At 40.9% G+C, this 15,609-nt stretch overlaps 1 protein-coding gene across 3 annotated transcripts in view; it reads right to left on the reverse strand.

The window, feature by feature from the left end:
• The window catches only part of CNTN6 (contactin 6), a 129,774-nt gene that overhangs the window by 94,191 nt on the left and 19,974 nt on the right, over positions 1-15,609 (reverse strand). For all 3 annotated transcript variants that reach the window (XM_054280993.1, XM_054280991.1, XM_054280992.1), the window contains exon 2: positions 11,674-11,811. In XM_054280993.1, coding sequence (XP_054136968.1) covers positions 11,674-11,728 — 55 coding nt within the window. In that variant the 5' untranslated portion in view covers positions 11,729-11,811. The remainder of the gene's footprint in view (positions 1-11,673; positions 11,812-15,609) is intronic.

Raw genomic sequence — 15,609 nt, forward strand, 5'->3', positions numbered from 1 at the left:
TATATTTTATAATTTATTTTTAATAATACAAATAAATCAATAAATATAGAGATTATGGAGATTTTCAGGATGTGAATGTGAACACAAAAGAGCAAGTGTTGAATTCAGGCTGGATCATTGAACTACATAATGGTTTGAGTTGGAAGGATCCTAAATCCCATCTAGTCCCACCCTTGCCGTGTGCAGGGACACCTTCCACTATTCCAGGCTGCTCCAAGCCCAACCTGGCCTTGGACACCTCCATGGATGGGCAGCCAGCCCTTCCCTTTTCTCCAGGTTTCTCTGGGATTCAGAATTGAAGTTCCTGTCCTGCCCTGATGATCCAGCCCCGATCACCCCGCAGAGGTGTGTGAGGAGCTGCCCTGTCCCTGCCATCCATCTCAGCCTAGTGCCATCCATCTGCAGCACAACGTGTCCCACAAGGCTGCTCAGAGCACATTTGCTTGACTTGTGGTGCTTGGGAAATTGTGTCCTCCTGAGTGATGGCCACGGTGCAGCATCACCAGCAGAGTTATGACAAATCTGCCCAAGGCCATATTTCTGGGCAGTGACATAATCAATGATGGATTCAGGTCTAATTTCAGGAGATTTAGACTGCAGAGTTTCAAAGCAAAGAGAGGAGGGTGTTCCATGTTCCCTCTCCTCAATAATTGCAGCCAGCTGAATTTACAACACGTCCTATTTCACCACATTCATTTTCTGTGTGTTTGTGTTTTCACATCCCCAATATCTTGAAGACTATGCAGACATCTGGTAAAATGTCAGTGCAATACAATAAATGTTTGTTTGAGTATTTTGATTTGACTGGACATCCACTTTTGGGCTGACAACAATTCTCTTGTCTCAATTCCTCCTACAAATTAGTTGTGCATATGCAAAAGCATTTTTCACATATCAAACTGGGACAGAAATCTTCATTCAGGTTTGGTTTCCTTAAAGTTTTCATGAATTTCTGTTGGTGGTGTGGTTCAGATTTTTGTCCAAAACTCTTAACCCAAGTTATTTCAAGGCACAAAATATGAATCAGACTGGAATCTGTTCATAGGATTTTGTTCTTTTCCATACAAATTCTATGTGCTCACCTTTCAGGTCACTCTTAACCTGTAAGTTTTTTTTTTTTTTTTAATGAAGAACTTGGACATTTTTCTGGAAAGGAGAGTTTAATAATATGTAGATATTTCTGCTCTCTAAATCTCACTGTGCACTCTTAGTTTTATGTGATTTTTCTTAGATTCTCTGAAGAAAAGATATTGTTGTTCCCTGCCAGTGAGCACTCAAAGTCAGTGGCATCACTGGCAATAAAACCATTTTATTTTGCAGCTAGACTGGTGGGATATTAATGAGGTTTACCTTTCTTTAAGGCAAATTTGTGGAGTACATGTGCAGCACCATTTTAATTGAAGCACCACACATAATTTCATGTATCGCCAACTTATCTCCTGGAGAGGCTGGGGGTTAATTGAGTGAATAAAATAAATGTAGACTAATTAGGAGATGACAAGTTATAGCTGATAAGGTCACTTGTCAGGCAAATATGAATTCAATATCTGTTGCATAAATTGTTACATTTTCTCTGGCCTAGAGCAAACTATTTGTGTTTTGCAAACTCACAAATGTACAAGGAAGACACAGAGAAAGGTCTTTTATTTTTGCCATGTTCGGTGTAAATCAGAATAAATCTGAATAGAAACAGAAGTTGGAGGTATCACTTTATATTCTGATTTAAGTTGCATTATACCATCAGTGATTTTAGTAGCTTTAGACTAATATGACTGAAATATGAATCTGATTAATGCTCAATAAGTTACTGGACATTAACCCCTACAGTTTTGTTGACATTGTATTGATACCCATTATTTTATAAGCTGTAGGAAAAGTAATAAATCATCAAAAACGATTTGGCATAAGTGTATGAAGTGAGACAATGTTACAGGATGAAGAAATTGCATTCCATAAATCACATGGGGGCTGGGGGGAAATCCTTTCTGAGCACGTGAGCCAAAGTTTGGATAGATTTTACTCTAAAACACCCTAAATTTTTGGGTGAGATGGAGCCTATCCTAAGGTTTTGGGTGGCATCCTGGCACCTGCTGGGCAGTGAAACAAAGCAAACCCAGCCTGGCCAAGGGCACTCAGCAATGCCCCAGAGGAGAGGCCACTCCCAAGGGACAATGTGCTCTGATTTTCTGACAGGCTGCTCCTTCCCCAGACAAGTCTCCCAAATGATAACAAGCTTGGCATCTGCTTTTAGGGAATTCTGGTGGTAAACAACCCACCCAGGCTGGAGTGCACAGAAATAACCTGCCATGGAAATAACCTTTCCTTGGCTTTGCAGTGGTGCTGCAGTGGTGCCTGAATCCCTGCCTGCCCCAGAGCCTTTCTCCCTGGGATGCAGGGATGCTGCTGGAGCTGGGGGTGCTGAGACCTGGCACAGGTGCCCAGAGCAGCTGTGGCTGTCCCTGGATCCCTGGCAGTGCCCAAGGCCAGGCTGGACAGAATGGGAGCAGCCTGGGACAGTGGGAGGTGTCCCTGCCCATAGATGGGGCTGGAAATAAATGTTCTTTAGGGACCCTTCCAACCCAAACCATTCTGATTCTGTGATTCCCTGATTCTTCCCACAGCCATTTACACCCAACCTGGAATCCCCAGATAAAGCAGCGACCAAATCTGTCTTTTTTACCTTTACCATTAAATTCTGAAGATTGTTAAATTAAAACCAAATTAATATTCCTGGGACGAATCCCTTCTCTACCTCTGCCACTGTGCAAAACCTTGGGGGAGCCAATATAAATAAATACAGATATAAACTGGCAGAGGTGCCCAGAGCAGCTATGGCTGCGCCTGGATCCCTGGCAGTGCCCAAGGCCAGGCTGGACACTGGAGCTTGGGGACACCTGGGACAGTGGCAGGTATCCCTGCCATGGATGGGGTGGCTCTGGATGAGCTTTCAGACCCCTCCCAACCCAAACCTTTCCATCGCTCTTTGATTCCAGGACAGAAGAAAGTTGAAGCTCCTGCCTGTGTGCACAGGTTTGTTTGCAGAACAGCTCCAGCACAAATAGCTCCTGCAGAAAAGTTCCTGCACCTTTTCCACATCTTTTTTACACTCTCCTAAAATGGCTGCAGAAAGAACTGTGCAGAAATAAACCCTTTTTTCTCCTTTTCCTCAAACTGCTGCAATATTCAGGATATGTCAGAGGTTCTGCCACTGGGAGAGAGCCCTGCTAATCCAGGCACACACCAGGAACCCCCTGGCCATTAATGTGAGTTCTCACTCATGACTCAAGCACGACCTTTGTGCGTCTCCTGTTTGTTTGGCACCACAGTGAGCCAAGTTCCCAGGCAAATAACGAAGAGCTGCTGCTGCTCCAGAGGAAATAGCGCCCCAGCAAACAGTGTGACAGATCTGATCTCACAGAGAGGACAATTTAAATTCCTTGCTGATACCTTGAAGAGCTGGAATGTTTCAGTCACCTCTCACTTTTCCCTCAGAACCCTCCTCCCTCCATTGTGTTTGGAAGCACTGAGGACAATTATTCTGTTCCTAAGGAGCTCCCGGGCTGCAGTGAAAGGTGCATTTGTCATTACAAATATCTTTGTCCACCAGAACTTTTCATTGCCACCAAGAGCAGCTCCCACCACGTTTGATTAAAAGACCTGATTTCTGAGCTGAAATGAGTGAGTTACAGGTAATTAGAGCAGGCTGAAAAGCAGGACGATGATGTTTGGAGTGAAGCAATGTCACACACAGCGCCTTAATTAGCAGCAAAAGTGATTTAGCAAAGTAATATTCTAATTCCAATCCAATTGCTACAAATTATTAATAACAATAAGCATGGAATAACCGAGATTCACTAACAATGAGATGCAATATCTGTCGCAGGAAAACATAGGGCCCCTTTCATAATGAGATTGTAATTAGAATAGAACAATAAAGCAGATATTAATATTGAACACAGGACAAAATACTGGCTATGCTATAACCAGAAGGGGGGAAAAGTGCTACTGTTAAAACTCTACAAGGGTCTAAAAATCAAATATATCAAAATAAAGTTTATAATGCTGCAAAGCAGGAGGGAATTCAGGCAGTGTCTGGCCCAGAGGACGAGGATTGGCAGCTCTGGGTGGATTTGGCACACAAGGGGAAGGACAGACCCATGGAAATGGGGGCTGCAGGTCCCCCCTGTGCCTGAGCTCTGCCTCCACACCCCCAATTTGCCCTCCTGCTCCCCTCTCACCTCCTGCAGGAGCAGCCTTGGAGAGCTTTATCTGCCTTTGGATGCTGATGGTGATAACTGTGCCAGCAACCTCAGCAGTTGCTGAGATAAATCCTCACTTGGTGCATGTGGGGCTGCTCCTGCAGCTCCTGGAGCTCTGCAATTCCAGGACAATTAAACACTGCTTTTAATTTTTTATTTTTTTAAGAGTTTAATCCTAAGTATGAATGGAGTAATAGAGAAAAGGGGTGTTCTGGAGGATGAAAAACAAATGTAAGGTAAATAAAAATAACATTCATATTATTGCTGGCTGGCTCAGGACTATAATCCAGTCTCCTGGGAAATGTGTGGTTGGCCTGTGATTTCCATTGTTTTGGGAGCTAAAACTGGGAAAACTGTGGGACCTGAATATCACAGAGCAATGAAAGGAGAGCTTTCCACATGGCCCAGCTGTGGCAGCTTCAGAGAGCAGCTCAGAGCTACCCCAGACACTTCCATCCATCCAGCTGGAATAATCCTTATTTCCCTCCCACTGTTCCATCCACACTCCACAAGCAATTTTTTGTGGCAATCACCAGATTTCCCCTTGCAGACTGGGATGAAAAAACACCTCCCAAACCCAAGAGGTTTATTTTTGTAATGTAGGCACCATAACCACAGCCTAAATCATCCTGAGGGGTTGGAAATCATTCTGGGAGCTCAAACTCTGTGACAACCACATTTTCTGACCCAGGCAAGTGCCAATAATAATAATAGTAATAGTAATAGTAATAGCAATAGCAATAGCAATAGCAATAGCATTATTATTATTACTATTATTATTATTATTATCAACAATAATAATAGCAATAATAATAATTGCTATTATTATTAAATTATATATTTTATATAATATATCATTATATATTATTGGTTTAATAATAAATATGATTTTTATGATTATTTCCTCTTGGAAATAATAATAATATTTTATAAAATAATATATAATAGTATAATATAATGATATAATATATAATAATAACATAATATATAATAGTAATATTATTATAATAATTTTATATATTTATCTATATATTTTACATAATACATAATTATATATTATTGTCATAATACTTTTTTTTAAGTGTTTTTTTAATACATTAAAAAAGGGGGTTTTTTTTAAATAATACACATTTTTTAAAATTTATTTCTTTTTTGCTGCCAAGAGACCAAAGGAGAATATGCCAATTTTTGAAACCCCCCAGCTGGAGTGGAACTGTGGCAGCAAGATTTCCCCAGGAATGTCAAGTAGCTGTGAACGCAGTGAATTCCAAGAAGTTTTCAATGTTAATTCCTGCTCAACAAAAAGCACACACATAAACAGCGATCAATAGGCGCTAAATGAAAAAGAAGTAGCAAATCAATAACCCCAGACGTTTTATTTTCCAGCTTCTGCAAACAATGGGAGGGATGATCAGCCTGTGATTGCGTGGAAGTCGCAGATATTGTTGCAGCACTTCAAAGTTTGTGGGCAAGATCTTCACCCGTGTCAGGTTTGCATGTCAAAATAAAGTAGAGTTAATTTTGGGGTTTTTTTGTTTGTTTGGTTTGGGTTTTTTGGGGTTTTTTTTGAGGTTTTTGGGGTTTTTTTTGTTTGTTCATCTGTTTTGGTTTTTTTTTGTTTTTGTTTTTTTTTTTTTTGGTTTTTGGGGTTTTTTTGCATACCCAAGGTCTGATTTCTGAAAATAAAAAAAAGAAATTCTCACTACTGCTCGTTTAAAAGTAGACTCCAGCTGGGTTTCTCTCTATTTCATGCAGGACACTGATGATCCTTGAGGTCCCTTCCAACCCAAACCCTTCAGTGATTCCATGATTTTATGGCCATCATTCTCTCCATAACAAAATCTGAGGTTTCAAGTGTCCATTCTTCAATTTAACCACTGGTTGTGGAGATTAAAATGGAGTGGATTTGGTTCTCAAACTCAAAAAAATCCATGTTGGTAACTCTAAAATGGGGAATCTCAAAATTCAGCTTCTCTGGGCAACCTGCGCCAGGGCCTCAACCATTTTAGGGAATAATTTATCTCTCAAATCTGATCTAAACCTACCCTTTGTTTAAGCAATTACTTTGTTTAAGCAATTACTTAAACCCAGCAATTTTCCTTGAAAATGTTGTGCTTCAATAAACCGTTTCACTAATATATTATTGTGCTTTCTTAAGTTTAATTTCTTTATATTTAAATTTGCCATTGTTGACAATAGAAAATGCTCAAAATATTTGAAGTGCTTAATCACCTGCTAATTTCTACTTCTTGGCAGTGATAATAAGGTAAAATTGAATTGTCTTTGAAGCTGTTGCAACAAAAAAAGTGAAAAAATAAATTAATGGCTTCTAAAGTACCAGGATGTTATTTTTAAAAGTTAATGAGCCTTTTGTGTTGGGAGATAAAATGGGTTGATATGAAACAGGAAGAAATCATGTAAAACTTAAATAAAAGGGGAAAAATAATGCAAAGAAACTAATTGAAAAGATTGGGAAGCAGTAATTATTTAAACCAGCATAAAAATAGACAAGGCCTTTCAGACTAAAGAATTTAGACACTAGAGAGATATGGAAAACATAAAACTCTGGTGAATTCACAGCCATGACCTGCAGCATCTCCACCTCACTCCAGGACCTGTAAATAACATTTCCCTGATAGGGAAATCAATCTCAAAGTGCACCCTCAAAGCAGCACCTGAGCTCTCAGCTCTCTCACCACGTCCCTGCACTCAGGGGAATCTCAAAATGGGGATTTTATAGGAGATGAAGCACAATAAGGGAGACTCTTCTGTAGGGTGAGTCCAGCCCGTGGTAGGGAACGTTGGACACAATTCCTGGCTCCAGCTTTGGGGTGGTGTGGAGTTCTGTCACTATAGGACACAGAACAACACACGCCATTGTTCTCAAGGTGAATAAAAATATTTTCTGACTCCAACATTTATAGATTTCCAAAAGTGGCAGTGGATTGGAGGGTGACAGTGCCACCTCTCCAATGACAATGGACAAACCAACAGTCCATCAAGCTTTCTCCATAAAAGAATGCAAACCAATAAATTATTTACAGAAAGTGTGTGAGAAAGTTTGCTACCAGAATGTCAACATCAGAAAGCTTAAAAAATCTTAAAAAATCTTAAAAAATCAGGGTAACAGAGTCCTTGGGAAATGTGAGTGGCACTGGTGTCACTTTGCCCTGAGTGGGTTTAGGTCAGCCTGGTGGAAAGCCTCAGACCCCCTCTCACATTCCCTAAATGTAATTTTCAGGGCACGAGGTTCCCTTTGTTCTGTCTGTGCTGCACCAGGGGCTGTTGTTGTTCACTGATGCTGGGGAATGAATTTAACCTCCTGGCACCCCACAGCACAAAACAAAATTTCTCCAAGCATCACTGCTGCCTCTCCTGGGAGGGACATTGCAGTACCAGCCTTGTGAGTCCTTCACAGAAATCCAGCTTTTTATTTCCCAAAACCACAAAAACCTCCGTGCTGTCTGAGGGACACCTAATTATCATCATTGTCTGACTCATCAGCACATCTCCAGGTGCTTCTGGTTGTTCAGGGAAGCCTCAACATTTCCAGGCTGGACTAGTTCATCTCCACATTTTGCTGTTAGAAATAGCAAAGATGTCACTTGTCTTAAAATATATGGTGTGCTGTTCCATCCCTAAAGGTGCTGTTATGCCAACAATAAATCTGCCAGACACTGCAGGCAGAGTGTGGGATGTGATGTGTTCAACATTCATCCTGCTGTGACCCAGAGGAGGATCAGGACACTCTGCATCAGGAAATGTCTCTCTCTAATTTAACAGTTTCCAAAATGATGGGCCAAAAGCCCAGCCTGGGAGGTTGGGGTTGCACCTTGGATTGATTTGGAGGCCAGGAGCCAAAGGGCTGTGTGAAAATGCAGCTGGTGCCTCATTTCCAAATTCAGGTCAGACTGGCTTGGGATATTTCTGCTGTCCACAGCCTGATAGAATTCAGTGCCATTCTGCTTTTTCCTTGTCTTTAATCCTGGAATTCCCTTTGCTTCCATGGTGGGGCCAAGACCATCAGCAGAACAAAGGACAGTGACAAAGGACAGTGACCAGGGCCACTTCTCCATGTGTGCAAAGGGATTTATTGGAAGGGAAGAAGCCACCAGGAATCAGGTCAAAGAGGTCTCATTTCCCTTTAGGAACAGGAGGGACACAGAAAATTGGGATCAGCAGTCCAGGAGGAAGACGGACCCTTGGAATTATCAGGAGGTAATTCCTTATTGATGCAGGAGAGAATGGAGGGACCAGAGAGAGACAGGTGAGGGAATTTCCTCCATCCTGATGGAGAACCTGAGCTCGCATCCCCAAAGAACAGTCTGAGCTGCATCTGATGGACACTTAGGACAGAAATATGATACTAAAAATGAAAATAAAACTCTGTCTCATTAAGATATTCTTGGCAACCTGCCTTGCACAACAGCTCCAGAGGAAGCAGCACAATCCAGGAGCAGCCGTAGGAGCAAAACCTGAGAGAGTTTTGGTGTTAAGAGACAATTATTTTATTTTATTGAGCACTTTGGACAGGTCTGTTCATTTCAACTTCCCAAAATCCTGTCTGCATCTTTAATCCAGAAAGTGAAGGCTCTTTCCTAACATATTCATATCAAATAATGTTTAAATTTCAATGATGTCAGGAAATGGTTGTTGTACATCCCTATAGCAAGTACACAGAATTTAAAGTAATGATCTCTGAGTTTATCTTCATCACCCTTCTTGCCTCTGGTGCTCTGCTTAGATCAGATTATCTCATTTAAATAGCAATGGGTTATGAAAAAAAAAAAATCTAATCTGTTCCCTCGCTGTGTCACTGTGCATGCATTACCTTATTTTATTTTGTCCCCTAAGGCACTGCAAGAAAACCCTAAAGACCCTCGTTGAGACACATAAAAAAGCTTTGCTGGAAAATAAGAGTTGGAGGGAACATTATTCTTGCCACGATTTTTTGCCTATAAAGAGAATATAGAGGGCAGTTTGATTTTTGAGTAATTGAATTGCCATTTTGGGGGGCTAATAATATCCAGTTCTTCTGCACAGCACATTTAATCCTGAGATTTGAAATTAATTTATAGGTCAGAATCATTTTCATTCTGCATGTCAGGTGGAATTGAGGTAGAAACAAGGAGGAAATGAGTGACCAATGCCATCCAACACCCTGAATTACCCTTCCATCCCCAGCCACAAAACTGCTCTGCTCAGCACCAGGGCTGCTTCCTCACCTTCCCACTCTTTTCTATTATTCCTAAATTGATGTGAGCCTTCCATGTGATAAATCAGAGAAGTTTTGCCATAAGTGCAGTTTGACTGTTACCATCAGGCATATTTCAGAATGTCATGGAGTGAAAATCAGCGGAGCTCTGCTGAAATCAATGGAGTTAATTTATACCCCGGAATAAATTAACTTATCCCAGTGAAGTCAGTGGGAGCTTTTGCTGTTCCTTTAATTGAGAGCAGGAGCAGGACAAAAGGGCCGTTGTGAGCTGCTCTTGGTGCCTGGGAATATGGAACATTTGCATTTTTAGCTATTTTTAAGTCTTTAAAAGCTGAACATGTTCATCTAAAAGTGAGCTCCCAGTACCTTTTAACTCAGGTTGAAAGCCTGGGACTGGGCTTGTTAAAGAGGATCCTCTGGCAAGAATGATGAAGATGACAAAAGTTTCAAAAATTAAAGCCTGGGGCAGGGGGGAAATGAGAAAAAAAAAAATAAGGAAAAGATTCTTTTTGGAGATACAAGTCAGGGGTGTGAGAATATCTTGTCCCTCATGCATCTCTCCTGCTCCTCCAGTCATTCAGATTCCAGGACCACCATCCATTTCCCAATATTTCCCAAGAAATCGAGGAATTGCAGGGGAATCCTGTGCTCTGACAGACTGCTACAAGTGCTTTACTCAGAGTAGTAAAGGAGGGAAGGATCTGTGAGAGGAGCCCAAGAGGGCTGAGTGGGGCAATGAGGAATTAAAGGGACCATTTGGGTCCTAAACACGTGGTTGTTGAGATTAGTTCAGCAAAGCTGGGCTTAAATGAGCGACTGCTCACTTGGAATATTTTATATATCACAATATTTTATATACTCCAAGATTTTTAGTCCTTAACGTGCTGGCTGTTTGTTACTGAAATAGCAACTTTGTATTGATTTAACAGAAAGTCTGATCCTGAGATTTGCTCTTTTTTTTTATCCTGAGGTTTACATTTCACATTTAGATAAAACAGCATTGAGGTTCATTTAAATTGTATTTTAAAATGGTACTGAAGTCTGCCCTCTGCTCTGTTTCTCCACTTCAAACAGCTGCTGACTCATGCACTACATAATTAATTTAAGTACCATTTGAGGTTACTTTAATACAATTTCCTTGTAAGTACATGAGTAATATCCTGGCTATTTAGAGTTCAATGCATTAATTGGAGACAAAAGTCAGTTGTCATGGTTTCTATCACAGCCAAGTGTGAGGGGTCAGTCCATCCCCAAATTCATTAGAGCCTCAAAGAGTTCAGTTCCCACTCAGTGCCTGTTTGGAGAGGAGCTGTAATGAGCCACATGAGTTAATTCCATTTTTATGGCTCTATGAAGCAGCATTGTCAAGTTATATGCTTTTAATTAGAAGAAAGGTTCAGAGCAGGAGTGAACTCAGAGTACCAAACCCTCACTGTGAGCAATGCCCAGCCAGGCAGAAAAGAATATTTTAACTCACAATATGCTACAAACTGTTGGTATTTTAAATAAACACAGGGGATAATCAAGAAGGGGAATGGGGAGAGGCATTTCTCCTTCTTCCAAGCACATTTTGTCCTCTGATCCAACCTGAGGAGTGTCAGGGTGGGAGGATGAGGGTCCATCACCACTCCATTGTCATTGCATTTGCTTTGGGCTTTAAGCAAGATTTTCCTTCCTTTTTGTGCATTTATATTGACAGTCCTTATGATTCTCACCCTTCATAAATAAATACTTTAATTTGCCTCTCAGTTAACTGTGATTTAAAGACACTTCACTGGCATGGAAGCCCTTGGAGGTTGTGATAGGAAATATGGAATCCAAACCATTAATTCAATGCACCCAAACTGGTCTGGTTTTCAATCCAGCTTCATTTGCTGATATTGTGGCCATGAAATGTTTTCATGATGTTGTCCCCCAAGTAACAATTGTTTTTCTTTCTCACTGTTGCAGCTTAGACTATTTTTTAAAGCTATTACCTGGATTCCAGCTTTCTTATGCTCCTGAAAAGTGCTTTTCTGGTTCAAAGGCAGCACCTGGAGTTGTTTAAAATTAAAGTGTGTCCTAATGAAAAGCTCCTTAGTCACTTGTTCATACAAAAAAGGGCTGTTAATTTTGGTAATTGCTGCTCCTTTCTCCAAGAACTATGACACTGACAGAGATTTATCAATCACAAGCACTAATAGTGGAACATTTTACCTGTGCTGCAGCTCATGAATGGCAGCAGACTTATTAGTTTCCATAGCAACACCATCTCCACTTTCCAAGGTCAAAAATTCCTCCCATCCAATCAGTGGAAGAAAGTAAAGTGTGTCTTCCTGTGACTACCTGGATACTCTGCAAAAACAGGAAGAGATATTGGGCAATTAAAGCACAGACTCCAAATCAATACCCCAAATTTCCCCAGGTAAAATCACCTTCCACTGCACCTTTTGGAGACTCAGGCACTGCAAATGCAATGGGATAGGATCATCCTGGCACCAAAATAATTCCAAAATGAAAATCACAGGTAATGTTGGGGTTCCTCCCATCCCCTCCATGTGGCACAGAGACCTCTTGGATGGGAGGGAGTTTCTCCAAGTAGGAAAGAAAAATCTGCCTGTGCTCCCTCTGCCAGACTGTGCAGGGATGGAGGAAAAGGTGTTTGGAAAAAATGGGCTTTTTTCAACTGCTAAATGTTCGTCAAATGTTAAGATATTTCTTGTTCCATCAAAGGGAGCCCCTCTGGATCCAGGCTGGGGGAGCTGGAGAGGAGAAGGCTCCAGGCAGAGCTCAGAGGCCTTGCAGGGCCTGAAGGGGCTCCAGGAGAGCTGGAGAGGGACTGGGGACAAGGCCTGCAGGGACAGCACACAGGGAATGGCTCCCTCTGGTAAAGAATAGGTTTGTATGGGATATTGGGGATTAGGAATTGTTCCCTGGCAGGGTTTGAGATGGAATTCCCAGAATGTGCCCCTGGCAGTGCCCAAGGCCAGGTTGGACATTGGAGCAGCCTGGGACAGTGGGAGGTGACCCTGCCATGGCAGGGGTGGCACTGGGTGCGATTTAAGGTCCCTCCCAACCCAAACCAGTCTGGGGTTCCAAGATTCCATCGTGGTTTGGTTCTGATCCCAGCCAGGATCCTTTGGTGAATATGTGATCAATCATTGATCTCCCACGGGAGCAGAAGGGATCACAGTGTCACACTCACTCCATGTAAAAAGACAAAAACACCTTTTCTGTGGGAAGTTTGATCCTTCAGAAATGAACCATCCCCAGTAAGGATTTACATAACAATTTTCTCTAATTTCCTTTGACATTTCAGTCAACAGATGATGAATTAAGCCAGGAAAAAGTATCTGTTTGGCCTATACTCCCAAAGGGCAAACGAGTGATTTACTGTGGGGGATCAGTTCATAAAGCAGCTGAAACTAGAAATCACTTAATAAAATGAGTTTACAAAATTGTAAAATCATTCCAAACCTTTTAAGTGCTGAAAATTTTCCACTGAGAAATTACAATTATGAGGCACACTTATGGATCCATATTCTCTTCTCACTTGACTCATTTTTCACAGCAGTGTGAAAAGATCTCATCCAGGGTTGCCCTGGAACTTATTGCTCATAGGGGTGAGAGAGATGTTTTTTAGAAAATTAAGAAATCCAAATCTTCTGGAAGGGACTTAATTCTGTTAAAATTTTCTATAAACTTCAACTATAAATATGCAGGTGGTCTCAAGGGAGACCCTTAAAATCCTGAGGAATGATCAAAACTTGACAAGCTTCTAAATTTTGGGAAAAGAGGATGGAAAAACCCCAGAGTTTCTTTCAGCTTTTCATGATGTCCTACTTCACACACAGCTGTGATCTACTGAAGAACATTTGCAAAATTTATAAGTGTTTGAAAGGAAAAGGATTAAAAAGTATTAAATTATAATTCTGCCAAAGTAGAAACAGAGAAGGATGAGCTGGGTTGTACCTTTATATATCAACCCTGCCCAAAGTGGCACCTAAACAGCCTCAATCAATATTTCCTTTCTTTTTTAATACTTTTGGGTGCTTTTTTAGAACACTTGCCTTCAGTCCAGGTTCCACTCCAACCCCTCCTTTAAACCACCTGGTGATACTGAAGGTAGGCATTGATTATTTCTGCTTCAGTGGAAAACCTGGTGCTTTCCCTTAGTGAATCACATCATATTTATTTCACACCCTTTCTCCTGCTTGTCAATATTTGTCTTGAAGCTCTCGTACATATCTGTGATATCTGAGACAAAAAAAAATAAATACCCTCTTTAAATTTGTTTTCCCTCGTCCTTGAACAGAATGTATCCCTTCAGATCAAAAACTGTAAGTTAGGATTTTAATTAATTACTTTGATGTCATCTCATTCCTCCTGTATTAATTTTGTGACTTTACCTGTCCCAGTTTTACATTTTTTCCCTGGAGGAGGGAGAAGATTCCCCAAGCACCCAGGGCCTGTGTGCAGCACCCCAGGGTGAGGAGGCTCAAATTTCCCATTTGCTGACCAATCATCCTGGTGGGTGCCAAGTTGGCTGTTAGCAGATAACAACCAGCGTTTGTCTGCAATTTATCCCCTTTTGCTGCAGTTATTGCCACGAATTTTGCACATTTTCCTTGGCATTTCAATCTGGATTCCCCTCCTGTGCTGGGTATTTTTCTGTGCTCATTTTCTTTCTCAGTGCTGGTCCCATCCAACTCCTTTTCCTCAAGATCTCCCAAATATATTCAATTTCTGCTCCTTCTACATTAGGTGTGTGAGTTATTTAGTGCAGAAATCCCTTCTAAAGGTGCAGGAGTTGCCAAATAAAATTGGGAATGGACTTAGACCATCCAGAGTTATTAAGATGCTTCCTGATATTCCAAACAAAAAATATTCCAAACAAAAAATATTCCAAACAAAAAATTACCAATAAAAGCCAAATAACTGGCCAGACCCTGCCTTTTCCAAGAGGACAGATCCTTTTTTTTTTTTTTTTTTGCAAGGAAATATCCTTTTGAAACCCTTCCTGCTATCTATTCTCCTCTTGTTGGGTTATGGATGAGTCTTTTCGAACCCTGAAACAAGAACCTGCAGCTGCCAGTATCCAGAATATACAACCCAAACTCTTTGTATTCATAGAAGGCATTGATCAGTTCTCAGAACTGTAATTCTTCTGCTCCTAGGACTGCAAATTATGGGGCATTACTGTAAATATACACACACACACACAAATATTTCCTTTAAGTTACCCAACTGTTTTATTCCCTTCCCTTTGACATACACAAGGACTGAACTGGCGAGCAGGCACTTAATATTTTTTACAACATCTTTCCAACAGCTGCTTCCATGGGATTATTTACTGTCAAACTAAATCAAGAATAAATGAAAAAACTGAAATATTTATAGCATAAGAAAAATCTGGTTCAGACCAGAAATCCCAGACTGGCATTAAATCAAGAAATGTAACAAGATAAATTCTGCCATCATACCCTTTGTTTCCTGGATGTGCTGCTATCACTTATTCTAATTGTTATGCCATGGTTTGAGCAGAGAGATGGATGGAAAACAGAATATGTTAAATATGATCATGGGGGAAACATTACATTTCCCCCTAAAAATCCTGATTGCGTGTCCATTTGTCAGCAGGATGTTATTTATACAAATATGTTTGTTACAGAAGGAGGCAACATCATTTTTTGTTGTTTTCCCATTAGAGAAAACAAGTCCATAGGAAAGAACTCAGTCCTCAGATAATTTATACCTGTCATTTTCACTTCTGATCTGTGGGGAAGGAGAGATTTTTGTTCCTGGGACATTTAAATGTGTGGGACACACTGGGATATCCAGGAAGTGAATAAATGGAAAAAGGTGGATAAAATTCCCAGGTCAGAGCTGAGCTGCACCTGCTCCTCCTTGCAGACACTCTGGGTAATATTGGAAAGAAAGTACACAAAACTATTGCTGTCATCAAACATTCCCTCCTGAACATCTGGGATATTGAAAAATTCAGTCTAAAAGTGGGATTTGAGTGTTGACTTGGCCCTTGGCACATGTAGGGCTGTCTTGTTGTGGGGCTGGAGGTTTCAGTTGTACTGCTGTTTTCCTTGGCATTTAGAAGGGAACAGGCTGTACATTCATTTATTAATTAAAATAATCTGA

The sequence above is a fragment of the Melozone crissalis genome, unplaced genomic scaffold (genome assembly GCF_028551555.1).
Source record: "Melozone crissalis strain CALT ecotype California unplaced genomic scaffold, PUWL_Pcris_2 ptg000029l_1, whole genome shotgun sequence".
In the NCBI taxonomy this organism is placed as follows: Eukaryota; Metazoa; Chordata; class Aves; order Passeriformes; family Passerellidae; genus Melozone; species Melozone crissalis.